At 41.1% G+C, this 27225-nt stretch overlaps 4 protein-coding genes across 5 annotated transcripts in view; 3 read left to right on the plus strand and 1 right to left on the minus strand.

Annotated features, from left to right (window-relative positions):
• LOC117596427 (retinal cone rhodopsin-sensitive cGMP 3',5'-cyclic phosphodiesterase subunit gamma) overlaps nucleotides 1–19601 on the minus strand; it is a 40283-nt gene extending 20682 nt beyond the window's left edge. Inside the window, exons 1-2 of one of the 2 annotated variants that reach the window (XM_053231542.1) lie at nucleotides 19431–19549; nucleotides 13126–13349 (exon numbers count right to left, since the gene is read on the minus strand). In XM_053231542.1, coding sequence (XP_053087517.1) covers nucleotides 13126–13217 — 92 coding nt within the window. In that variant the 5' untranslated portion in view covers nucleotides 13218–13349; nucleotides 19431–19549. Of the gene's footprint in view, nucleotides 1–13125; nucleotides 13350–19430 lie in introns of both variants that reach the window. The other variant, XM_034301560.2, reaches the window with a different exon arrangement.
• Nucleotides 1741–10721, plus strand: mgp (matrix Gla protein). The gene is made up of 5 exons (XM_034301563.2): nucleotides 1741–1896; nucleotides 5993–6062; nucleotides 6224–6253; nucleotides 9081–9159; nucleotides 9284–10721. Exons 2-5 carry the CDS (start codon nucleotides 6002–6004, stop codon nucleotides 9435–9437), a joined length of 324 nt encoding a protein of 107 aa, XP_034157454.2. The 5' UTR covers nucleotides 1741–1896; nucleotides 5993–6001; the 3' UTR covers nucleotides 9438–10721.
• bglap (bone gamma-carboxyglutamate (gla) protein) lies at nucleotides 15839–18464 on the plus strand. Its single transcript, XM_034301564.2, has 4 exons — nucleotides 15839–15971; nucleotides 16114–16161; nucleotides 17355–17445; nucleotides 18081–18464. Exons 1-4 carry the CDS (start codon nucleotides 15914–15916, stop codon nucleotides 18181–18183), a joined length of 300 nt encoding a protein of 99 aa, XP_034157455.2. The 5' UTR covers nucleotides 15839–15913; the 3' UTR covers nucleotides 18184–18464.
• A 73-nt stretch (nucleotides 19602–19674) lies between the features above and the next one.
• Nucleotides 19675–26977, plus strand: LOC113524087 (WW domain-binding protein 11). Its single transcript, XM_026910218.3, has 12 exons — nucleotides 19675–19863; nucleotides 20505–20590; nucleotides 21023–21054; nucleotides 21152–21245; nucleotides 22895–23091; nucleotides 23217–23350; nucleotides 23688–23809; nucleotides 24615–24794; nucleotides 24951–25064; nucleotides 25426–25713; nucleotides 25808–25993; nucleotides 26142–26977. The coding sequence occupies exons 2-12, from the start codon at nucleotides 20527–20529 to the stop codon at nucleotides 26747–26749; spliced, it is 2019 nt and encodes a 672-aa protein (XP_026766019.1). The 5' UTR covers nucleotides 19675–19863; nucleotides 20505–20526; the 3' UTR covers nucleotides 26750–26977.
• The last annotated feature ends 248 nt before the right edge of the window (nucleotides 26978–27225 follow it).

The following is a 27225-nucleotide window of genomic DNA, read 5'->3' on the forward strand; positions in this document are numbered from 1 at the left end:
CTAGACACTACATCACTGTGTTCTAATGAGGTAAAGAATCCAGAAACTGCTGCTGCTATTCTGGAAGTTATTTTCTGCATGTTATTTTTCAGTGACTTTTTTTGTGTTTGTTTTTAGTCTAGACGATAATCAGTGTGAAGTAAACACACATGAGGAGCCATCACACACACACACACACACAGAGGAAAAGCTTAAGACGAAGGGTGTGATATTTTAAAAAAAAACAGTGTTTACATTCAGTTCTTCAGCACAAATCGTCAAATCAGTGTGTTTTCATGTCGGAGTGACGGAACACGCCTTTTCCTAAACATTTACACAACCTAGTGCTGGAGTGTAGAGCGATATTACAGAACAGGAGGAAGAGAGAAAGAGAAGAAGAATGTGTGTGTAGCTGTATATACATTTATATATTTACTTTCCAGAATTATTGGCACCCTTCATGAAAAGGTGCAACATTTACAGTAATGTATAAAACGAAAAAAACACCCAGTGACTGATATTACTGACTTTAAACATACAGAGGCACTGTACATATCTAACACTATCTTTATAAGCATATAAAATAGTATAGATTTCTTCTGCATTTCATTAGTTTCAAAAGTATTGGCACCCTTACAGTTGCTATTTTGTGAAGCCCATCGTGGGGAGAATAACAGCACGGCGATGATCTTATTCCTCTCCACTTTACTATGCTTTCACACCTACCCGTCAGTTTGTCTAGATCAAATTAGAGCAAAATGATTTTCTTTGCTTCATTTTCTGTTTGGTTTGGTCTGTTTTCACATGGCACTTAATTAAATGACCCAAAAAAACAAAACTTATTATCTGAGTAGAGATGAAAAGATCTTAACATGCGCATGTGATTGGGAAGAAAGTCAGCGCAGCTTTGCTAAATCCGGTGGGAATTTTTACTTCGGTTTGGCCACAAAAACAAAAACACACATCTTTAATAAAAGAAAGATCAATGGGGCCCTTTGTCTGAATACAAGCTGAATCCTTGTGTTTATACAATCATTTTATATTTGTAATTTGTGTTATTATAAGAGTGGCAATGAAATAGTTAGCTGCTCATTTTCTGCACACAGTTTCCTCAAAAACATCAGTGTTAATATCCTGTGAACTGCCAGAGAGAGAGAGAGAGAGAGAGAGAGAGAGAGAGAGAGAGAGAGAGAGAGAGAGTTAATGTCAAGCTTGCTCGACCGTTTGATTAGGAACTTGCTGCAGTGTTTTGGGGAAACTTGGGCCTGGATGTCGGTGTGTTTTTAAACTTGATTTTTTACTGGAACACGAAGTGTGTGTGTGTGTTTTAACTGAAACATGAATCAGAGCAAAGATTTCCAGAACATTCCTGAGCTCTGAAAAGAGCTTCTGTCTTTCTATCTGTCTGTCCATCTTTCCAATTCTCCATGTTTATGAAGACACTCACACACACACCCACACACACCCACACACACACACTCAAACACACTCACTCACACATGATAAGCATCTTTTTTTTTTTGTTTGCTTCTTTGCCTGTCTGCCTTTTTTTTCTATATCTGTCTATATCTTTCGTCTACCTCTTATTGTTTTTGATGTTAAGGTCTGGGTGTGGGTGTGATTGTGTGTGTGTGTGTGTGTGTGTGTGTGTGTGTGTGTATAGAGTATTGCTGGGGGAAACTACAGTACACACTATTGTGACTCAGTGAAAGGTGGAAAATGGTGATATAAGGTCCTAAAGGACAGAGAAGGAGTGAGAGGGGGAGTGTGTGTGTGTGTGTGTGTGTGTGTGTGTGTGTGTGTAAAGGGGTGGGGGCTTGGAAGATTTATAAAGGCCCACAACTTCTCACAGAGTGCAAAAGAGAGAAGAAAAGATAAAGACACACAGATTTTGTACTTGTCCAGCATCACACAGAGGTAAGTGAACTTTACACACACACACTCCTCACACACACACACACTCCTCACACACATACACACAGTTCAGCAGTAAGGTGTGTGTTTGACACAAGTTTGGGAGAATCTCATGAGCATAACTGCTAAATTTAACATGATAAGTGTTAAATCTGATGTGATGTGTGTTTGTGTGTGTGTGTGTGTGTGTTAACCCCATAACCCAATGATGCTCCATCTGCTTCTCTGCTTAAATGTTCATGAACTTGCTGCTTTTTTGTGTTACAAAATGAAATTCACTGATTGGAATCTTAATCCCTAACCGCTAAATCCCTATCCCCTTAATCCCTATCCCCTTAATCCATGTCCTCTTAATCCTATTAATCCCTATCCCCTTAATCCCTATCCCCTTAATCCATGTCCTCTTAATCCTATTAATCCTTAACCCCTTAATCCATGTCCTCTTAATCCTTAACCCCTTAATCCATGTCATCTTAATCCTTCAAATCCCTATCCTCTTAATCCATGTCATCTTAATCCATATCCCTTTATTCCCTACCCCCTTAATCCATGTCCTCTTAATCCTATTAATCCATATCCCCTTAATCCCTATCCTCTTAATCCCTATCCTCTTATTCTCTATCCTCTTAATCCTTAACCCCTTAATCCATGTCATCTTAATCCTTCAAATCTCTATCCTCTTAATCCCTATCCCTTTAACCCCATCCCTTTTAAATCTCATCCACTTTGTCCCTATCCCAATCATCCCTATCACCTTAACCCCCCTTGCCCTTAATTTTTAATGCTTAATTATGTCAGTACAACCTAACCTTTAACCTCAGCAACATTGCCTGCCATTAATCCTAATCTTTATATATATATATATATATATATATATATATATATATATATATATATAAAAACCCTCTATGTTAACTCCTAGCCCCTTAATCCCTGTCCTCTTTACCCCATCCCCTTTACCACATCCTGTTAATCCCAATCCCCTTAACCCCTAACCCCTTTTCCCTAATATATAATCTCAATCTCAGTGATTTCAGCTACTCCTGTTTTCAAATGTCAGCAAAAACTGATGTAGAATTTAGACAAAGCTTCCTGGAGACCCTTAGAGTGAAGTCCTTCAGATATCTACAAATTTGGTCAGAATACATCACACCCTTGCTGAGATATGCCTGCACTTCCTGTTTGGCAGCTTCGTCATCAAATATCTTTGCATGTTATGGATGAACCTTCCTATATATCAAAAATCAAAGAAACAACTTTGATTAGTTCAAGAAGAAGAAGAAAACATATAATCACTAAAGGGTCCCTATGCACATTCAGTGCTTGGGCCCCTAATAATAATAATAATAACAATAATAATAATAAAGAGGTTGCGATAATCTCATCAGAACAGCACCAGGTTTCTTGTATGTGCAGGACTAAATATGAACTCATTAACCTCTATCCTATCCCCTATCTCCTCACATCTAATCTCAGCAATTCCCTGTCTGCTCAAGTCTAATCTCCGCAATCATTCCTATCCCCTCACGTCTAATCTCCGCAATCCCCTGTGTCTCCTCATATCTAATCTCAGCAATTCCCTGTCTGCTCAAGTCTAATCTCTGCAATCCCCTGTGTCTCCTCATATCTAATCTCAGCAATTCCCTGTCTGCTCAAGTCTAATCTCCGCAATCCCCTGTGTCTCCTCATATCTAATCTCAGCAATCTCCTCTATCCCCTCACATCTAATCTTGCCAGTCTCCCCATCCCCTCACATCTAATCTCCGCAATCCCCTGTGTCTCCTCATATCTAATCTCCGCAATCCCCTGTGTCTCCTCATATCTAATCTCAGCAATCCCCTGTGTCTCCTCATATCTAATCTCAGCAATCTCCTCTATCCCCTCACATCTAATCTCCGCAATCCCCTGTGTCTCCTCATATCTAATCTCCGCAATCCCCTGTGTCTCCTCATATCTAATCTCAGCAATCTCCTCTATCCCCTCACATCTAATCTCCGCAATCATTCCTATCCCCTCATGTCTAATCTCCGCAATCCCCTGTGTCTCCTCATATCTAATCTCAGCAATCTCCTCTATCCCCTCACATCTAATCTCCGCAATCATTCCTATCCCCTCACGTCTAATCTCCGCAATCCCCTGTGTCTCCTCATATCTAATCTCAGCAATCTCCTCTATCCCCTCACATCTAATCTCCGCAATCATTCCTATCCCCTCATATCTAATCTCAGCAATCCCCTGTGTCTCCTCATATCTAATCTCAGCAATCTCCTCTATCCCCTCACATCTAATCTCCGCAATCATTCCTATCCCCTCATATCTAATCTCCGCAATCCCCTGTGTCTCCTCATATCTAATCTCAGCAATCTCCTCTATCCCCTCACATCTAATCTTGCCAGTCTCCCCATCCCCTCACATCTAATCTCAGCAAGCATTCCTAACCCCTCACATCTAATCTCAGCAATCTCCCCTCCCAATATCTCCTAACCCCTATTCTCTAACCCCTATTCACTAACCCCTATTCACTAACCCCTATTCTCTAACCCCTATTCTCTAACCCCTATTCACTAACCCCTATTCTCTAACCCCTATTCACTAACCCCTATTCACTAACCCCAATATCTCCTAACCCCTATTCTCTAACCCCTATTCACTAACCCCTATTCACTAACCCCAATATCTCCTAACCCCTATTCTCTAACCCCTATTCACTAACCTCTATTCTCTAACCCCTATTCACTAACCCCTATTCACTAACCCCTATTCTCTAACCCCTATTCACTAACCTCTATTCTCTAACCCCTATTCACTAACCCCTATTCACTAACCCCTATTCACTAACCCCTATTCTCTAACCCCTATTCACTAACCCCTATTCTCTAACCCCTATTCTCTAACCCCTATTCACTAACCCCTATTCACTAACCTCTATTCTCTAACCCCTATTCTCTAACCCCTATTCTCTAACCCCTATTCACTAACCCCTATTCACTAACCTCTATTCTCTAACCCCTATTCACTAACCTCTATTCTCTAACCCCTATTCACTAACCCCTATTCACTAACCCCTATTCTCTAACCCCTATTCACTAACCCCTATTCACTAACCCCTATTCTCTAACCCCTATTCTCTAACCCCTATTCACTAACCTCTATTCACTAACCCCTATTCACTAACCCCTATTCTCTAACCCCTATTCACTAACCCCTATTCTCTAACCCCTATTCACTAACCTCTATTCTCTAACCCCTATTCTCTAACCCCTATTCTCTAACCCCTATTCTCTAACCCCTATTCACTAACCCCTATTCACTAACCTCTATTCTCTAACCCCTATTCACTAACCTCTATTCTCTAACCCCTATTCACTAACCCCTATTCACTAACCCCTATTCTCTAACCCCTATTCACTAACCCCTATTCACTAACCCCTATTCTCTAACCCCTATTCTCTAACCCCTATTCACTAACCTCTATTCACTAACCCCTATTCACTAACCTCTATTCTCTAACCCCTATTCACTAACCTCTATTCTCTAACCCCTATTCACTAACCCCTATTCTCTATGCCCTTTTCCCAAGTCACTCACACTTGAGCCAGAATACTGTCATATAAAACCTCTTTGCCCTTTAGCGTCAACAAAAACACATGCTCATATAACCACTCTTACCCTCCAGTCAACCCACTCACACTCATATAAACACTCTCAGCCTCTAGAGTCAACACACACACGCGCGCACACACACACTTTCTTATAAAAACCTCTGCAGTGACCATACTCACAGGCATGTATTGACCCTTATATAAAAACCTCACCCAGGATATACGAAAATACAAATTTACTCAATTACTAAAGTAAACATAGAAAATTTCTTGGATTTTCTTAGAATTCGATATTTATTTTTTCCGCGGCATCTTTACTATCTGTTAACTTGGACAAAGAAATTACAGTTCTGTCCAAACAGGCCACCTAAACATATGTAAGACATAAAAAAGTGCTAGCTCTTATTCTTATTCTTATTCCCTCACTCCATTTTTTTCTCCTGAATTGTTTTTCTTCCTGAAAAGAAAAAAAGTTTTTTTTTTTTTTTATGTTTTAGGTGACAACCATGCAATCAGTTCTTAGGTGTGTGACTTTGTGTGTCATCCTGGCGATCGCAGTGTGCTTTGGTTCGTAACAACCTCTAAAATTCAATGCTCATACACTACACACACACATAACTATAACTATAACTATATATACATATATATATATATATATATATATATATATATACATACACTCACACTCCTAATGGAAGTGGTGCTTTTGTGCTTTTGTCTCTCTACAGACTCTGAGGAGAGTAATGAGTCAACTGAAGGTAAGTAATAACTAAAGTTGTTGTTTTTTTTCACTTCCTGCTACAGTGCTTATTAAAGCACATGTTTGTAAATCTGGAGAGCTAGAAGTTCTGAAATTTGGGTCGAAAAATATCACAGAACCTTCCTCTTTCCTTCCTGTTTTCTACTTCCTGGTTTTCCTCCCAGCTGTTTCAGCTCTACCTCGTTTACCTCCAGCTCTACATTATTCACCTCCAGCTCTACCTTGTTTACCTCCAGCTCTACCTCATTTACCTCCAGCTTTACCTTGTTTATCTCCAGCTCTACCTTGTTTACCTCCAGCTTTACCTCGTTTACCTCCAGCTTTACCTCGTTTACCTCCAGCTCTACATTATTCACCTCCAGCTCTACCTTGTTTACCTCCAGCTCTACCTCATTTACCTCCAGCTTTACCTTGTTTATCTCCAGCTCTACCTTGTTTACCTCCAGCTTTACCTTGTTTATCTCCAGCTCTACCTTGTTTATCTCCAGCTCTACCTTGTTTACCTCCAGCTCTACCTCGTTTACCTCCAGCTTTACCTCGTTTATCTCCAGCTCTACCTTGTTTACCTCCAGCTCTACCTCGTTTACCTCCAGCTTTACCTTGTTTATCTCCAGCTCTACCTTGTTTACCTCCAGCTCTACCTCATTTACCTCCAGCTTTACCTTGTTTATCTCCAGCTCTACCTTGTTTACCTCCAGCTTTACCTCGTTTACCTCCAGCTTTACCTCGTTTACCTCCAGCTCTACATTATTCACCTCCAGCTCTACCTTGTTTACCTCCAGCTCTACCTCATTTACCTCCAGCTTTACCTTGTTTATCTCCAGCTCTACCTTGTTTACCTCCAGCTTTACCTTGTTTATCTCCAGCTCTACCTTGTTTATCTCCAGCTCTACCTTGTTTACCTCCAGCTTTACCTCGTTTATCTCCAGCTCTACCTTGTTTACCTCCAGCTCTACCTCGTTTACCTCCAGCTTTACCTTGTTTATCTCCAGCTCTACCTTGTTTACCTCCAGCTCTACCTCGTTTACCTCTAGCTCTACCTCGTTTACCTCCAGCTCTACCTTGTTTACCTCCAGCTCTACGTTATTTACCTCCTAACGAGTTCCTACTGGATATTCAACCATTACATAACATCCAGAGCTTGGAAAGATGATACATAAACAAAGAAAATGCCTGAACTTGAGCACCAAATCAAACAATCACTAAGGTTTCATGATTAATGACCAGATTATGGAGGAAATGTGACCGAGTACCATACTGATTTCCAATATCAAGTGGTGTTTTTTTAGGAGGTTGTTCGAAATGGAGCTCATTTTATACTCATTTTGCCAACCCCTTACCACCCCAAGGGGTAACATTATTATTATTATTATTAGTAGTAGTAGTAGTAGTAGTAGTCATTGTAGTTATCAATGTCACATGATGCGAAACTGAACAACTAGGTGGAATGATAATGGAACCCCATTGCAACATCTCTAGGTATTTTGAAAGTTCATCATTGTCCAATGTTGAGGAGCAATCTAGTTCAGCTACCTAACACAGATGTTTGCTCCATCCTAAATAAAGTCACCCCAATAAAGTCATTGGGCCTACCCTGGCCACCCTATTGTAACAGGTCTGGCTACACCCATGTTGGATGTATATATTTAAAGTGCCGTTCTCAGTTTACTTGAATTATCAGTTCAAGTAAAGCTGATCAGATGATCATTAAATGGAATGAAAGGTTGAGACAGCACTGTTGTAGACTTTGGGCTGTATTCAGAGTTAAGTGCATGCAGTGAGGATGTAATACTGAAATTTCACACATCAATATTCAGACCTCAGACAACAATAACAATGGAATGCTATTCAAGGCCAATATTAAATGCAAAAATATGACAATATTAATTAAATAATTAATAACTGCCTCTTTAAAGCCCACAAAAAGGTTATTTGCAGATTAATGAAGTCCTCATAGTTTCTACTAGTTCATTTAGTCCACATAGTTATGTTTATTTGTCGGGTCCCTGGAGGATTAGTGGTTAGGCTTCACCGCTCTCACCACCGCGGTCTGGGTTTGAATCCCGGCCACGGAACCGACCCCAGCCACTGGGGTTACACAAAGACAGTGCGCTCCCAGTGCCGGTCCAAAGCCTTGATAAAATAGTGGAAGGTTGCATCAGGAAGGGCATCCGGTGTAAAAACTGTGCCAAATCAAATATATGGATTAATGATCCACCATGGCGACGTTTAATGGGAGCAGCCGAAGAGAAAAAAGTTACCTTTAGTTGTCCTAGTTTCCATAGTTTCATCTAGTACTCGAGTTACTCCTACATCCTCCAGGTTCTAGTGGTGTAGTTGGTTGTGGTTTTGAGCTGTTTGTGGCTTTTCCTGCTGTGTTTTTTTAAATGTATTTATAGAACAGTCCCAATAAAGAGATATGTGCACTGGCCTCCACATGAAAAAATTTTAAAAGAGGTATATGTCCAATTACAGTGCGGATAAATACGATGAAACACGAGTGAGAATGAAGAACTGGCTATACATGTCGATCTGACACTAACCTCATTTAACTCTTATTTCTACTGCTCTAGAAAAAAACTACAAAACATATTTATTTGTCTTAATTTAGAACTTCTGCACATGTGACCATGATTTTTTGTTGTTGATGTTGTTTTTGTTTTGCTTTTGTTTTTTTTACTTTGTTTGAACGCTGCATGTAGAACCTGGTATCCTTCTGTATGTTGAGTAAACCTTTAAAGTATTTAGACAGGTTCACTCTTTTCTTCTTTTTTATATACATATATATATATATATGTGTGTGTGTGTGTTTGTGTGTGTGACAGACCTGGTCCTGAGCCGCCACAGAGCAAACACATTCATCAACACTCCTGGACGCGGCACCTACAACGGCTACAGATGGGGGTACAGGCACAAATACACACATAGCCAAGTACACACAAATGCACACAAACATATGCACACACAAATCGGAGCATCTTTACTGCATCTAACTACAAACATGAAACAAAGTATTTCTGTTTTTCAGTGTCAAGGCTCAAGCTGAACGCCGTTCTGAGATATGCGAGGAGTACATTCTTTGTCGAGTGTTGGCTCGTCGCTATGGCTCCCAGCGTGCCTATCAGAGGTACTTCAGTGCTCATCAAGGCAACAGCCACAACAACAACGGCCTCCGTTACTGAGCAGACACGCGCATTGTGGGTTTACTGAACCACACACTGAATTTCAACATTATATTAGTGTAATCCAAATCAACACCACATTCATTTAAAAATTTTGTGTATAACTTCTGTTTCTCTTTCTGATGCCTGACTTAGGTTAAACCAGACTACGATCCCTAAAAAAGCAAAGAAAAGATGATATATATGATCCTGATGATATAAAATCATTTATTAATCATGATCAGTTGAATCATGATCAGGTGAAAAAAGACCCTAAAAATGGACGTCAGGAAATCATAATGCTTCTGCATGTTTTACTTTATTGTGCTTTCAATTTGCTAATTAAAGTTCAGAATGAATAAAATTGTGAAAAAAAAGTCTGTCTAAAATACGTGTACAAAATACATGTACGTGATTTAATGCCTTTTAATGAAGTAAAAAAAAGCTTTATAGAGTTATTAGAAATGTATCATAGAATGCATGTTTATTAGAAATCTGTCCATAGCGTTGATTTATTAACCAGCAAAATGAAAATGAAATATCCGTTTATATTACATCATGGCCATGTTCTCTTTATACGAGATACAAACAGAATGTCACCGGTTTTACTGAATAACTCACGCGGAACTGACGGTAGCAAATTTACAGCATAAACCCAGACGTGTGCAAGCATTATGATGTTGTGACCTCGATTTAGCCTCAATCTAGATTCACAAACCAGCTGCTTCTGAGCAGGAGCTTGTGGGAGCTTTGGATCTTATGGAACTCGTTGTCTTGGCAACAAATTTGACAATAGTAAAATTTCGAATAATCAGATTAAATTAAATGCGATTCAACTGAATCAGAATACCTTGACTTTGATTCAACTGAATCAGATTAAACTGAATTCGATTCAACTGAATCAGATTAAACCGAATTCAAATGAACTGAATCAGATTAAACCAAATTCAAATAACTGAATCAGATTAAACCAAATTCAAATAACCGAATCAGATTAAACCAAATTCATTTAAACTGAATCAGATTAAACTAATTTTTCAACAAAACTGAATCAGATTCAAATCCAATTGAATTAAACTGAATCAGTTTAAACCTGATCAGATCAGAACTATTATTTTTGTGTAATCATGTATTTTACTAATATTCTGTCTTTAATTTGCGTTATATTTACAGTATTTCTACTTACTTACACACGCACAGTCATTATCCTCACACGTTACCTCACACACTTTTTACTTTCACACATAATCATATAAATGTTATTTTTACAGCAAAATAAAATAAAATAAAATGTTCATCACAAAAGTCTTAGTTGCCTTTTTTTGCCCTTTCGTGATTTGAAACACAGTTTAAAGGAGGCTCTGACTGCAGGTTAGATTGCCAGGTATTGGGTGTTTAGCGAATAAATAAATAAATAAATAAAGAGTGTGTTGGTTTATAGTACTATGTGCTTTATATTTATACAGAAAATGTTTAATTCAGATACTTACATGAAACTACTAATCTAGCAACGTCTTGGCTGTGTTCCAATACTGTTCTAACAGGTCAAGTGAAGTTTATTAGATGACGAATGTAGTTTGGGAGTTTATTGCATTTGGGAGTTTGATGTCATTTGGGAGTTTATTGTGATTTGAGAGTTTGATGTCATTTGGGAGTTTATTTTTGATTTGGGAGTTTGATGTTGTTTGGAAGTTTGTTGTCATTCGGGAGTTTATTATCATTTGGGAGTTTTGATGTCATTTGGGAGTTTATTGTGATTTGAGAGTTTGTTGTCATTTGGGAGTTTATTTTGATTTGGGAGTTTGTTGTCATTTGGGAGTTTATTAACATTTGGGAGTTTGTTGTCACTTGGGAGTTTATTTTTGATTTGGGAGTTTAGTGTCATTTGAGAGTTTGTTGTCATTTGGGAGTTTATTGTCATTTGGGAGTTTATTTTGATTTGGGAGTTTAATGTCATTTGAGAGTTTGTTGTCATTTAGGAGTTTGATGTCATTTGGGAGTTTATTGTGATTTGGGAGTTTATTGTCATTTGAAACACTGGCTCTGACTGCTGTACAGATTTCATCTACAGTTGATTTTATCATCAGAGGCTGTAAAAGAGACCCAACTTCTTTACTGAAGTAAAAGTGAGTAAAACATACACCTCTAAATAAAATAAATATTCTGCTAACATTTAAAGTGCAGCTTCAAGTTCTTTACTCAAATGAAAGCAGAAAGTTTAAACTCTTAAACTGACTAATATGAAAGAATCAGAAAAGAAAAAGACGCCTCAATTTCAAATCACACACTTATTTTAGTTAACGCTAAATTAGCGCTTCTTTCACCAAGGAACCAGGGAATATGGTGGGAGATATGAGCTAAGGCTAACTAACAACTAATCCTAATCTCTAGCATGATAATAACAAGCTGAATGCTAATCGCTAGTGATAGGAACAGATTAGAGTGATGGGTCAAATGTGTAATATTTTGTGTCCTTTAAGTTTAAAGATTCAAATGATCTTTAATGTGATGAAATTGTATTCAGTGCAGGAAAAGTAAATGAGCTTAAATCTAAAAAAACATTAATTTATTACCTATTACTGGCTAATAAAGAACTTTAAAATATATATTTAACACAAGACTGGAGATTTGTCTCGCTGACTGACTGAGTGCGCAGCGACTCTCTGTGTGTTTATTCCGTTGTTTTACTGCCAAATGATGAAACACTACTTTCTACTTTAATCCATGAGCGTGATTCCGTCTGTTCTCACGTGAGAATCTCTAAAATTATGCTGCTCGTGCACTGAACCCTAGTGTGTGTGTTTGGGAGTGTATAAGAATGTCCATGTCTTCTCTCAGCACATGGCTCGAGTTAAACACTGGTGTGTGTTTAGAAGGAACCACGTAGGATATGTACTGTACTGTTTATATGTATATATGTATATACTGTATGTACTGTATGTATGTTTGTTTGTGTGTATGTATGTACGTATGTACTGTGTATGTACTGTGTATGTACTGTACTGTTTGTATGTATGTATGTACTGTATGTATGTGTGTATGTATGTACGTATGTACTGTGTATGTACTGTATGTATGTATGTACTGTACTGTACATATGTACAGTACATACATACATACATACATACATACATACATACAAACAGTACAGTACACACAGTACATACATACATACATACAGTACATACAATACATACATACACACATACATACAGTACACACAATACATACATACACACATACAAACAGTACACACAATACATACATACACACATACAAACAGTAGACACAATACATACATACAGTACATACAATACATAACTAACTATATCTAACTGTATGTATGTATTGTGTGTACTGTATGTACAGTATGTATGTACGTATGTACTCTGTGTACTGTACTGTTTGTATGTATCTATGTACTCTGTGTACTGTACTGTATGTATGTACTGTATGTTTGTTTGTATGTGTGTATGTATGTACGTATGTACTATATGTACTGTACTGTTTGTACGTATGCACTGTATGTATATATATATACATATATATATATATATATATATATATATATATATATATATATATATATATATATGTACGTATGTATGTATGTATGTACAATACTGTGTGAAATTTTATTACAAACATATACAGTAAATTTAAAACAAATTAACAGTTAGCACTCCAGGGTTGGGGGTTTGAATCCTACCTCCGCTCTGTGTGTGTGGAGTTTGCATGTTCTCCCTGTGCTTCAGGGGTTTCCTCCAGGTTTTCCAGTTTCCTCCCCCAGGCCAAAGACATGCGCTGTAGGCTGATTTAGGCATTTCCAGGCATTTCCGTAGTGTGTGAATGGGGGTGTGAGTGTTTGTGATTGTGCTCTGTGTTGGTTGGCACCCAGTCCAGGGCGTCCCCCGCCTTGTGCTCCCTGAGACCCTGCGTAGGACAAGCAGCACAGGAGATGGGTGTTTATTTTATGACGTTGTACTACGGAGTCAGATTCCATATGTTACTTTTTCAACCAAACAAAATTATGTTGCAGAAAAAAAATGTTTGTATGTCAGCAAAGAAAGTAACATATTACATAATACACCACGTTTCATCCAAAAAAACCGAACACAGAAGCATGTGTGATAGTCAAAGTCTCCAGAAGAACAGTAGCAGATTCTCCAAAATGTTTAGTTAAAATTAAAATACTACACAAAGTGTTCCTGAGAGCACTGATGCATTTTTAAACAGCAAAGAGTTGTCACAACAAATACTGACTTGATTTAGTTTAGTGCTGTTTACTGCTATTTGTAGTGTTTTTATGGCACTTGGCTTTACAGAGTTTCTTTACATGTGCCTAAGATTTTTTTCACAGTACTGTATGTATATTTATGTGAATGTAATAATCTGAAATCATATAAACCAGAACGTTCCAGACAAAAGTCCTTCATCAGCTGTGTAAATAAAGTGAAATGTAATCGAATATAAACACATTATTTAAGATGAACAGATAACACGTTCTAAACAGATATAAATACAGATCTTGTTTTTAAAGTGCAGCAGGAATGAGATCCTGCTGGACACAACAAAAAAGTCATGTGAGTGCTCGCTAAGCTCACGGGACACAGAAAGACCATGTTCATTAACATGAACATTACATTCCCCTCATTTAGCTAACGGTTTTATCCAAAACGACTTACAAATGAGACAGGATACAACTGAGCAGCTGAGGGTTTTGCTCAAGGGTTCAACACTGGCAGCTTGGTGTGATGTGAAAGCCCAAAAACTTAACCGCTGAGCTACAACTGCACGTAGCATTAACACGGACAACGCTCATCTCTAGTTCAGTCTAATTATGTACTGGAGAGATGTAGCTGAGGTTGAGGAACTGTCAGAGCCAGAACACATCCACAGAGCACAGGGTTCATATTTATTTCCAAAATCCTACCTCCACTGTGTGTGTGTGTGTGTGTGTGTGTTGGTGGGGGTCACATGCCGGGTCACACGTTTTCTCTCCGCACATGTCCGTTATCCTTCTCGCTGCAAGATTAGAAGGTCGAGCTGATGTTTTGGTGGTCTGAGTTTCTGAACCGTTCGAAATCCAGACGGCTAAATTACACACCGCGGGTCCAAACGCACACACTGCGTCTCCGGGAATAGCCTGCTGTGTTTAGGACGCAGCCACGTCGGACATGTTTCAATCCAAATGCAGTAAACTGCTGCTTCAACACTGGAGCATTTTAACACTTTTTACACTCTGTACTCTTACGCTCGAACAGGTTTAATCATCTGTCCTAAACATAAACTCATCATTAAAGTTTATTTTCATGATAAAAAAAATGCAGGATGGAATTTGAGAAGTCAGTTGTCCTCTTTCTGCCTCACTAACACGCTACACAACGTTAGCTAGCTTTTATCTAACTCACTTTAGTGAATCTCCATATACTTATACTTAAATCTAAAACAAATGTAGTAATATGTACTTTTTTTTAAGTAAATTTAAAATTGGAAATACACAGAAGGTTTTAGAATTTTGAAATATTTAAAACAATGAAAGTAAATGTTCAGTATCTTGAATTTTTAATACTGAAAATTTGCACTATTTCTAGCTCCCTATTTAAATGTAAGTAAATGTGTGATATTGAGCAGGTTAACTGCTTTGTGCAAAAGATCAGATTCTCCTCATGTCTAATCTCTTCTACTGAAGCGTGAGATCAGATGACACCCCGATAGAGTTGATCTAAAATGGATCATCAGGTTTTACACAAACTTGTGGAGTCCATGCCAGCTCAAGTCACACTGTCATTAAAGCAAAAAGGGTGGGCCGATGATGGGCCGAGGGTGGGCCGATGATGGGCCGAGGGTGGGCTGAGGGTGGGCCGAGGGTGGGCCGATGATGGGCTGAGGGTGGGCCGAGGATGGGCTGAGGGTGGGCTGATGAGGGGCTGAGGGTGGGCCGAGGGTGGGCTGAGGGTGGGCTGATGAGGGGCTGAGGGTGGGCCGAGGGTGGGCCGAGGATGGGCCCGAGGGTGGGCCGAGGATGGGCTGATGAGGGGCCGAGGATGGGCTGAGGGTCGCCGAGGATGGGCCGAGGATGGGCCGAGGGTGGGCCGATGATGGGCCGAGGGTGGGCTGAGGATGGGCCGATGATGGGCCGATGGTGGGCCGAGGGTGGGCTGATGAGGGGCTGAGGGTGGGCCGAGGGTGGGCCGAGGGTGGGCTGATGAGGGGCTGAGGGTGGGCCGAGGGTGGGCCGAGGGTGGACCGGCGGATGTTCCAGCTGCTCAGACTAAATTACATCACAGCTGAAGTTTCAATTTAAAGCACAAGAGCAACAATCTTACATGCACAAATTATACACAAGCCCAGATCATCCCATGTGTGTGTGTGTGTGTGTGTGAGTGTGTGTGTGTGTGTGATATCTGACTCCTCCACCAATCACACTGATCGGAGCTGCGGATATAAACCCAGCGAGTGTGTGAGTGTGTGTGCGATTTTCAACATCAGCGAAGATGAAGACTCTGACCATCCTGCTGCTCTCCGCTCTCATCACCCTGTGTGCATGCGAAGGTGAGTGCGTGTGTGTGTGCGTGTGTGTGCGTGTGTGTGTGTGTGTGCGCGCGTGTGTGCGTGTGTGTGTGTGTGTGAGATGAATATGTTTTTTCTTTCTACGGATTTTTGTGTTTCAAATGTTGCTGTTACTCTGTTGCAGGTGTGTCTGACACAACAGTTAATAAACCTGATTCTCCCAATGATGCAGGTAAATAGTGTGTGTGTGCGCGTGTGTGTGTGTGTGTGAGAGAGAGAGAGAGAGAGAGAGAGTGTGTGTGTGTGTGTGTGTGGTAAATTAAACTTAGTCCCTGCCTTAGAAGCTCCATCCACAAGATACGGAGTATGATATTTTTGTGCACTTTTCTGGCCACAGACTTCAGGATCTTGAAAGCTGCAATCTGATTGGCTGTCAGCATTACTGTGTACATGCACTTCAGCTTTCAGCTGGAAAACAAACTTATTAGGAGTGTTTCGAAACATGTGACAATGACGTGCACAGAATCTCGTCTTTAACATTTTTTTTTTTCAAGGAACTTTACTGGTTTTGTTTTTTTTTTTGCAATGTCAGGCAAATAATTTCTCCCTGGTCCCTACATCCTAATTTTATCATTTTATCCTTTTGAGTCTGGTTCCTCTCAAGGTTTCTTCCTCATATCGTCTCGGGGAGTTTTTCCTCACCACCATCACCTCTGGCTCGCTCATTAGGGATAAATTCACATATTTACAATATATTTTAGTTTAATTTAATTTATTTCTGTAAAGCTGCTTTGTGACAATGTCCACTGTTAAAGCGCTATACGATTTGTATTGTTAAATACGATACTGTATTTAACTGAATTAAATTAAATTGAATTATTGAATTATTCTAATATTTTTATCCTTAATCCAGGGGCCATCAACTAAAATTAGTAAAGAACCGGTTACATAAAATTCCCTTCTTAAAGGTCCAGATAAAGCAGAAACACCATCAGTGATTAGTTTATGACACTAAATTAGACACTTTGTTTTGTAGCTTTGTTTAGTAGAGTAACTCCGCGCTCTCAGAACCGTCTGAGACGTCTGTGCTGAATCTGAAGCTGAGAGAACAAACACACAATTCTCTCTCTTTTCTCTCTATTCGTCTTTTAAAGTTCTGCTTTTGTTGTCTTGTTTTCCGTTTGCTAATCAGACCAGAGAGAGTAAATAAAGTGGCCCAGAGGCTCGTGGTTTAACAGCAGTAGCAGTTTGCTTTAGTGTTGTTTTGTATCAGTTCAGTGAAACACTTTACAGGGTCTGCAGCAGGACTGCGGTCCACCAGTTAACCGTCCCTCAGCTAACCTACATACTGCTACTGTGTGTGTGTGTGTGTGTGTGTGTGTGTGTGTGTGTGTGTGTGTGTGTGTGTGTGTGTGTGTGATAAAGGCGTGTTTGTGGAGAGAGAGGAGGCATCGTCTGTGGTGAGACAGAAAAGAGCAACAGCAGCTGCAGACCTGTCACTGGCTCAGCTAGAGAGGTACACACACACACACACACACACACACTCACACACACACACACACACACACACACAGACACACTCACACACACACACACACAGACACAGACACACACACATACACCATTAGCATGTTTACTCACATACACCACACACACACACACACACACACACACACCATTAGCATGTTTACTCACATACACCACACACACACACACCATTAGCATGTTTACTCACATACACCACACACACACACACACACACACACTCACACACACTCACACACACACACAGACACACACACATACACCATTAGCATGTTTACTCACATACACCACACACACACACACACACACACACACACACACACACCATTAGCATGTTTACTCACATACACCACACACACACACACACACACACTCACACACACTCACACACACACACAGACACACACACACACACCATTAGCATGTTTACTCACATACACCACACACACACACACACACACACACACACACACACCATTAGCATGTTTACTCACATTCACCACACACACACACACACACACACACACACACACACACCATTAGCATGTTTAGTCACACACACCACACACACCGTTAGCATGTTTACTCATTCCACACACTCTCCAGTCTCCGTGAGGTGTGTGAGGCGGACCTGGCCTGTGAGGACATGATGGACACGTCCGGAATCATCGCCGCCTACACCAAACACTACGGACCAATCCCCTTCTAGATGCACACCAAGCCGACCAATCACCTTTAAGGATGCTGGAATGGGCGGGGCCACAGACAGCCGAGAGTAGATTAGTGCTAAATCTGACTGTTATAAAGATTAGAGTAGAAGTGAGTAGTGTTTTATACTGAAGTGTGACCTAAATAATGACATCACACTGGCGATGACATCATCAGTCATGTGTGTCGTTGTGTTAGAGATGAAGGAGGTTGTAAAGACGTAGTTATTCTCATGTTAATGTGCTTTGTGTAAGAAATAAAACCGAACATGAAAAAAAAAAAGCTCTGATTTCCGGATCCTCCTTCTCTAATGTATAATAATGAATAATTACATGAGGCTGAGTTTTCTCATTTTTACTCTTTATCACTCTCCTGGCTCCTGACTTCATTCTCCCTGTATCGCCTCTTTAATTGTGGCACAAGATCAGCTAGTTTATTTTTAAAAAACGTTGAATATTGATTAATATTCTTCATAAACCCTAACAATACACTTGTACACTTGTACACACACATTACACAGGTACAGAGATACAAACTTAATGTTGATTCACACACAGATATTTCCTGTAAAGTCACACTCGCCTCATGATCAAACGTACCACATCTCATCATTTCTGATTATTTTAACTCTTGATTGGACCTGATGGATTATATAATAATCTTAAATCTTTTACTTAAATCATACTCTGATCAAGAAAATTCTTCTGTACTGTCACACACACACACACACACACACACACACACGAACAAGTACTTTACGCTTCACATAAACGGATTAAAAAACGTGTGTAATCTTTGATATGGTGAAGTTTTCTGTAAGGAGAAGTGTGTTTATGTAACATGTATGGAAGGAGTCAACAGTGTCAGCGCGTAAAGAGGTAAAGCTGGAACTTTAAGATTTCCGACATTTTCAGCAGGACAGAGGAGTTTACGCTTCTTTGCAGTTTTTTTTTTGTCTTATTAACTCTAAGAGAGAGAATAAAGAGAGGCTGGTGACTGTTTATAGCTGCTGTAATGTAAGTGACAACAGGAACTAACTCGTTTCTTTGAGGTTAATAAATAATACATTTAAAAAATTGTAATTGTTGGTAATTTGCTGTGGTGTAAGAGGAATAAAACACTTGGGGATGTGCTTTTATAGGAAAATAATCAACTTCAGGGTGGTAACAGGAAGTCTGCTTCATCACAACACACCATCACTCAGCATTTTACTGGAACACACACACACACACAGTGTTTATTACTTACATTTTCTCCCTCCTGCGTCTCCTGATCTGTATTTCCCTATTTTCTGTCTTTCTTAGCATTTTCTCCTCCATTTTCTCCTTTTTGGTCTTCTCTCTCTCTCTCTCTCTCTCTCTCTGCACTGTGTTTCTACAGTTTTCTTACCATCATGCGTTTCATTGTGTGTAATGCTGCACTTTGGCCGCTAGGCGGCGGTGAATATGTTGTACGTTTGGAAACATTCAATCTTCTAAAAAAATTCCACCGCCGAAGAAGAAACCCGGAAGTTGTTGTTCTCCGCTGTGTGTAACGTTGAGCGTCAAACATGGCGGATTTACAGCATGCTAGCTCTTATTCTCTGTTCATATAAAACTGTTAGAAACAGTGTGTGGATTGATTTAAACTTTAAACACCGGAAAAGGGATTTTTAAATCCCGGTTTTCTCTCTGAGACTGAGGTGCAGTAACGTGAAATCTGCTGTTTAATCTATAACGCTAGCAGAATTAGCTAAGTTAGCATCAGCTGCAGGAGTTAGCCTCAGTGTAACTGGTTATGAGCGGCTGATTGTGTGTCTTGATTTTTTTTTTTAACCAAAGATCGTATTATTAAATGTTTAGGATTGCAGTTCATCCTCTTGAGGTTTTATTAATTCCTCTGGGGAGATAATTAAAAGTGAAATATGCAGGAAATACCATATACCCAAGCTAGCTGTGTTTGTGTGCTAACATGGCTTTTTGCTTCTCTGTACTTGGATTTTTAATATGTTTTTGTCCTTTTAAACGCATCAGTTGATTCCCTTATATAATTTATCTCATTAATACCAAACACAAGCTCAGATATGAGGAATAATGTGTAATAAAGCTGGGTTTATGTCTTATAGAAAGCTTGTGTTTTACTCTGGAGTGTTTGGAATAAAATCTCGCGATATTTGACATGATGTGATTTAATTAATGGTTCATTCTTTCATCACTGAACAACTTCTCTCTCATTGGAAGTCATTTTATTCATTAAACCAACCTTGTAATCCTGGATCTTTATTTCAGGCGCAACAGTAATGTGGATAAAATGATTAAATAATTGTGTGTGTGTGTGTTTCAGGTGAAGGAGTGTGTTGGCGATCATGGGGCGTCGATCCACCTCGTCCACCAAGAGTGGAAAATTCATGAACCCTACTGACCAGGCCCGTGAGTATACACACACTCTCACTTTAAACAGAACCGATTATAGGTTACAGGTAATCAGGTTGCCATGGTGATTAAACTCCTGCATCCAGGACACTGTTGAATTAACATGAGATGAGTGAAGACTGTGTATTTTGCACTGATGTGCACGCAGAGATCTGATGAAATACTCGTACAGAACGCAGAAAAAAACGTGTATATATGTTTAAAAAAAGCATTTGGAACAGAAATAATTACATTTCATTCATTAGAGACGTTATCCTGACCAACGTAAATATTGTAGTGTTATTCACGGGGTGAAAAATTCCTCACAAAACAGAATGGAATCAAATTTCAAACTGTGAGAGATTTACATCTGTGATTGGAGTTTGTTTTAATCGTACACTGTACTGTGTGTGTGTGTGTGTGTGTGTGTGTGTGTGTGTGTGTGTGTAGGTAAGGAGGCCAGGAAGAGGGAGCTCAAGAAGGTAAAGTCCTCTGTCTTATGATGACTAGAGTGCATTTATAACATCCTGTGTGTAGCATCAGACTGACTGTGTGTGTGTGTGTGTGTGTGTGAGACAGAACAAGAAGCAGAGGATGATGGTGAGAGCTGCTGTTCTGAAGATGAAGGATCCCAGACAGATCATCAGAGACATGGAGAAACTGGATGAGATGGGTGTGTGTATACTTGTTTTTTTACCCCAACATCATGGGGACAAAAGTCTTAGCCCCTAAAATTAATTGTTTAGTCGAGTCCTGTTTCCCATAAAGAAGCGATTAATCGAGTCACGGTTCCCATAAAGAAGCAATTAATCGAGTCACGGTTCCCATAAAGAAGCAATTAATCGAGTCACGGTTCCCATAAAGAAGCAATTAATCGAGTCACGGTTCCCATAAAGAAGCAATTAATCGAGTCACGGTTCCCATAAAGAAGCAATTAATCGAGGAACAGTTCCCATAAACAAGTGATTAATTGAGGAACAGTTCCCATAAAGAAGCGATTAATCGAGGAACAGTTCCCATAAAGAAGCGATTAATCGAGGAACAGTTCCCATAAAGAAGTGATTAATCGAGGAACGGTTCCCATAAAGAAGTGATTAATCGAGTCACGGTTCCCATAAACAAGTGATTAATTGAGGAACAGTTCCCATAAAGAAGCGATTAAGCGAGGAACAGTTCCCATAAAGAAGCGATTAATCGAGGAACAGTTCCCATAAAGAAGCGATTAATCGAGTCACGGTTCCCATAAACAAGTGATTAATTGAGGAACAGTTCCCATAAAGAAGCGATTAAGCGAGGAACAGTTCCCATAAAGAAGTGATTAATCGAGGAACAGTTCCCATAAAGAAGCAATTAATCGAGTCACGGTTCCCATAAACAAGTGATTAATTGAGGAACAGTTCCCATAAAGAAGCGATTAAGCGAGGAACAGTTCCCATAAAGAAGCGATTAATCGAGGAACAGTTCCCATAAAGAAGCGATTAATCGAGGAACAGTTCCCATAAAGAAGCGATTAATCGAGTCACGGTTCCCATAAAGAAGCGATTAATCGAGTCACGGTTCCCATAAAGAAGCGATTAATCGAGGAACAGTTCCCATAAAGAAGCGATTAATCAAGGAACAGTTCCCATAAAGAAGCGATTAATCGAGGAACGGTTCCCATAAAGAAGCGATTAATCGAGTCACGGTTCCCATAAAGAAGCAATTAATTGAGTCACGGTTCCCATAAAGAAGCGATTAATCGAGTCACGGTTCCCATAAAGAAGTGATTAATCGAGGAACAGTTCCCATAAAGAAGCGATTAATCGAGGAACAGTTCCCATAAAGAAGCGATTAATTGAGGAACAGTTCCCATAAAGAAGCAATTAATCGAGTCACGGTTCCCATAAAGAAGCAATTAATCGAGTCACGGTTCCCATAAAGAACTGATTAATCGAGTCACAGTTCCCATAAAGAAGCGATTAGTCGAGTAACAGTTCCCATAAACAAGTGATTAATTGAGGAACAGTTCCCATAAAGAAGTGAAAAGTTGACACCCGGTCCCTGTAAAGAAGTGAGTAGTCAGGTCTCAGTCCAGGTTCTCATGAGGGAGCAAGCCGTCGAGTCCTGGTACCCATAAGGGAGCAATTAGTTAAATAACAGTCCCTGTAGTGAGTCCCGGTCCCTGTGAGGGAACACCTGAACGAGTCCCGGTCCCCGTAAAACGTAAACTTGAGGGCCACATCAGTTATTTCCACAAAATGCGAATGTTTGGTCTCCAATTCATTAGCACAAGTGTGAGTGTTTAACGTGGTGTGTGTGTGTGTGTGTGTGTGTGTGTCTCAGAGTTTAACCCAGTACAGCAGCCCTTGTTGAACGATAAAGTGTTGCGTGATAAGAGGAAGAAGTTACGCGAGACCTTTGAGCGAATCGTGCGTCTGTACGAGAGAGAAAATCCTGAGACGTATAAAGAACTGCGTAAACTGGAGCTTGAGTATGAGACCAAACGAGGACAGCTATCCCTGTACTTCGACTCCGTCAAGGTGAGTGTGTGGAACTTGTTCATATTTTATTTATTAGTTAAATTATATTCATTATAACATGGAATTGTCACACGTGTAACCTCGTGTCTGAAGTATCTCTCGGTTTATCTCTTGTTCTGTGTTAGAATGCTGAGTCTGTGGAGGTGGACAGTATTCCTCTTCCTGAAATGCCTCACGCACCTTCCAGCGTCCTCATTCAGGACATCCCGCTGCCGGGAGCCCAGCCGCCGTCAATCCTCAAAAAGACCTCTACCTTTGGGTAAATTAAGAATAACATAACTAAAATCATTCTTAAATAGTAAATAACTCTATTTGTGATCCTTAACTTATCTCCATTCTGAATGGGGTAACATTTGGTACCTTTGAGTCCTGATATAAAGTCTGATATTGCAGAAAGTCTGGATTACATTTGCAGTGATGATTCAAGGCTTTCAGTCGGGTCTGTGGTTGGGATTATCAGGGGAAAGTCTTAAAAAAGTTTTGTGATTATTTGCGGTTTGCAGTTGTGATAGCACCGGATCTGACAGGTTCTGATTTACAAACAAAACAAGGCCTGTGTAAAATATGAAATAAAATATACACTCTGTCTGTGTCAGTAAAGGGACCGCGGTGTCATCGGCAGCCATCGCTGGGGTTCCTCGGTTACCACCTGGACGTAAACCCCCTGGACCTCCACCTGGGCCTCCACCACCCCAGATACTTCAGCTCTATAAACCAGGTACGCAATTACACACACACACACACACACACACACACACACACCAGACCTTATAAGACCCAGACATCGAGACAACGACCCAGGTCTTTGAGGCAAAGACCAAACACAACCAGGTCAAGCCCAAGACCAAGAACATAACTCTGAAGGTTCAGACCCTCCACAGAATGAGATCTGACATCCCAAAACTCATTATTGACTTAAAATCAGGCCTAGACTGAGATCAGATACAGATCTACTCAGACATGGACAGTGGGCCAGAACTAGACCAGACATACTGAGACCAAACATACCAAGGTCCAACCTGAGACCAAAACCAGATGTTGGAAAGTTCCAGCTCCTTAAGAACAACGCAGAAGTGACATGGTCTAACCTGAGACCAAGGACCTTTATTTCATGGTCCAGCCCCTTAAAACAAAGATCAGACATGTCAATGTCCAGCCCAGGACCAAGACCAGATATGCCCAGGTCCAACACCTTAAAACAGAGAGCAGTTTTGCCAATGTTCGGTCCAATAGTCTTAAATTTTGTTGACTTGAAACCATCAGAGGAACAACATCAAAGTTCTCCTTCCAAAAAAACATGGACAAAGGTCAGACTAATTAAGACCTGCTTGCTATCATCTCCACAGATTTATACCTTAAGATCTGAGAACAAGACGTTTCAAGCTAATCACTTACTTCTAGTTCTTGTATGTGGAGTTTTGGATTGAGAACAAAGGTCTGAGTCACACTACTAACCTGCAACCTCTTGTACCCACATTCACAGGCTGGTCACGTGATGTCTGAGGTGTGTTTGCTTGTGTTAGATACAGGAGGCGAAGCTGATGCGGACATGGCTGATCGAGACCGAGATAGCGGCTCAGAGGGAGGAGAGGAAGAGAGTGATTCAGACGACCAGAGTGACGAAGAGGGGGATGAACTGCTGGAGAAGAGGGGCATTGGAAGCCGGCAGGATGAACGAGACAGGGATGAGGAGAGAGAAAGAGGTCAGAAAGAGAGAGTGAGAGTGAGTGAGTGAGAGTGAGTGAGAGTGAGTGAGAGTGAGTGAGAGTGAGTGAGTGAGAGTGAGTGAGAGAGAGTTGCTTCAGGATGGTTTGTGTCGTACCGTGTGTTGTGCTGATGGTTATGTTGGTGGTGTTTAGGTCGCACTGTGCGTTTTGCCGATATTCCACAGCCAGCGAAGAAGCGAAAGAAGAGAGTTGTGAAGAAAACGAAGGCTATTACACCTCTACAGGCCATGATGTTGAGGATGGCAGGTACGCACTCACTGTCTCTCACACACTCTCACACACACACACACACACACACACACAAGCTACATTAACTTTGTTTAATCAGAATCACTTGATGTTGGAAAGGAAACAATTTATTGTTGTGTGAACTCTTGAACTGGATTACTTTCACAATCAGGATAGATTTGTTTAAAAGTAAAAGTAAAAGCACAGCAGTCAAACTTTCTGCTACTTGTAAGACTGCAAACAATAGCTAGTTACGTTGTCTAGTTAGATGTTTGTTTATATTTATGAAAATTACGAAGAAAATTGTGGTGATGTCCTTTGCTGAAAACTGCTAGGGTCTTTATTGTGTGTGTGTGTGTGTGTGTGTGTGTGTGTGTAGGTCAGTCTGTTCCAGAGGAAGAGGAGGAGGTTGAAGAGGAAGAGTACACAGACTCCGATCAGTCCGATAGCGAGGGCCTGGAGCCCCCCGGCGACAGCCAATCAGCTCCCTCACTGAACAGACTCCCCCCACCGTCAGCACCAATGGGAGCGCCGCCACCCCAGCAGCAGCCTCCACCCCACCTGCAGCCACCACCAATCACAGGCCCTCCTCCTTTAGGACCTCCTCCTGCTCCTCCGATGAGGCCTCCAGGCCCACCCTCAGGTCCACCTCCTGGGCCTCCACCAGGTGAGTCAGGAGCATCAGTAACCTACAGCGAGAATTCAAGCCGACTAGAAGAAGGAATAATTGAGTGTGTTTTGTATCGTGTTCGTATCTACAGGTGCGCCTCCGTTCCTCAGACCCCCCAATCTACCTGGTGCCCTGAGGGGGCCGATGCCTCGTATGTTGCCCCCCGGTCCCCCTCCTGGGCGTCCTCCAGGCCCACCCCCTGGCCCACCGCCAGGCCTTCCTCCAGGTCCACCTCCACGAGGACCGCCTCCCAGGCTGCCTCCCCCTGCGCCACCAGGTGTGTGTTGCTAGCATTATTGCTAGTTTAACTGATTTTAGTATAGTGTGTTTATCAGAATCAGCATGCGAGAGAGTTAAGCTGTACTGTGTGTCTGTTGTTTTCGTTTCTGTCCATAATCCTCCTGTTTGCGCACGTTTTTCTGTAGGAATTCCTCCCCCTCCTCCTCGTGCTGGTCCTCCACGGATGGCTCCGCCCCTCTCCATGTTCCCGCCCCCTCTGAACCCCAACGTCCTGAGCGCCCCTCCCAGCATCGTTCCTCGTCAGAAGCCCCCAACTTCCTCTGTCACGTCTTCCTCCTCCAGCGATCCCTCCATCTTAGCTCCGCCTTCGCTCTCTCTCTCCATCCGCCCGTCGTCTCTGCAGATGCCGCCCCCTCCGGGGACCGTTCCCACCCCTGTCAACCCCCCCACCCACACCATAGAGAAGCGCGCCAACATCACGAGCGTCCCCGGCGCTGCAGGCCAGTCGGGCGCCGCTACTATCTCAGCGAAACCGCAGATCATCAACCCCAAAGCGGAAGTGACACGGTTCGTTCCCACGGCGCTGCGCGTACGCCGAGATCGAATGGGCCCACAGGGGGCCACGCCCACCGAGAAAGGAGGGAGGAGGGAGGAGGAGAGGGTGGGGCACAGCCTCAGAGCCATGCCCTCCGCAAACCCCGCCCCGCCCGGCTCAAGCTCCGCCCCTCCCAGCATGAAGACGAAGGACCAGGTGTACGAAGCCTTCATGCGGGAGATGGAAGGGTTACTGTGAGACAGAGGGGGGAGGGGTGGGGAAGGTGGAAGCTGATTGGTCGAAGAGGTTAGCATTTCATTTCTATGCTAGCGTTCATTAATTACACCGTCGTTCGTGCGATTCAGTCCTTACCGGAGGTTTTATATTGAGTTTGTTTTTCTGTATGTAGATGTTTAGTGTCAGATTTCAGAGATGGAATGATGTGATGATTTTTTTCTCAACTCTAAAATAAACATCAAAACCCTCTCTGTTTCCCTGTGCTTTTCTTTACTGTTGATTCTAATTATTTATTAATTATTCAAAATAAATCAGTCCAGAGAAGTCTCCAGGTTGATTCAGACATCGACAACATTACCGTTTTTGTCAGGTCTGTGCGGATGATAAGCAGAATCAAGATGTTAAAAAGTATAATACACATAATATAAATATAATTTGCTGATAGTGAGACTAAAACATTTTATATCCAGAATTATGAGTTAATTATATTAATCAGC

This window comes from Pangasianodon hypophthalmus, chromosome 29, assembly GCF_027358585.1.
Source record: "Pangasianodon hypophthalmus isolate fPanHyp1 chromosome 29, fPanHyp1.pri, whole genome shotgun sequence".
Classification (NCBI taxonomy): Eukaryota; Metazoa; Chordata; class Actinopteri; order Siluriformes; family Pangasiidae; genus Pangasianodon; species Pangasianodon hypophthalmus.

What these genes read in the sequence shown, in the direction of transcription:
- mgp (XM_034301563.2), top strand. Translation starts at nt 6,002, where the DNA reads ATGCAATCAGTTCTTAGGTGTGTGACTTTGTGTGTCATCCTGGCGATC. An exon ending in GAGTAATGAGTCAACTGAAG is followed by an intron (nt 6,254 to 9,080) that starts GTAAGTAATAAC and finishes TGTGTGTGACAG; the next exon opens with ACCTGGTCCTGAGCCGCCAC. An exon ending in TACAACGGCTACAGATGGGG is followed by an intron (nt 9,160 to 9,283) that starts GTACAGGCACAA and finishes TCTGTTTTTCAG; the next exon opens with TGTCAAGGCTCAAGCTGAAC.
- bglap (XM_034301564.2), top strand. Translation starts at nt 15,914, where the DNA reads ATGAAGACTCTGACCATCCTGCTGCTCTCCGCTCTCATCACCCTGTGT. An exon ending in CACCCTGTGTGCATGCGAAG is followed by an intron (nt 15,972 to 16,113) that starts GTGAGTGCGTGT and finishes ACTCTGTTGCAG; the next exon opens with GTGTGTCTGACACAACAGTT. An exon ending in TGATTCTCCCAATGATGCAG is followed by an intron (nt 16,162 to 17,354) that starts GTAAATAGTGTG and finishes TGTGTGATAAAG; the next exon opens with GCGTGTTTGTGGAGAGAGAG.
- LOC113524087 (XM_026910218.3), top strand. Translation starts at nt 20,527, where the DNA reads ATGGGGCGTCGATCCACCTCGTCCACCAAGAGTGGAAAATTCATGAAC. An exon ending in GGAAGAGGGAGCTCAAGAAG is followed by an intron (nt 21,055 to 21,151) that starts GTAAAGTCCTCT and finishes TGTGTGAGACAG; the next exon opens with AACAAGAAGCAGAGGATGAT. An exon ending in GGAGAAACTGGATGAGATGG is followed by an intron (nt 21,246 to 22,894) that starts GTGTGTGTATAC and finishes TGTGTGTCTCAG; the next exon opens with AGTTTAACCCAGTACAGCAG.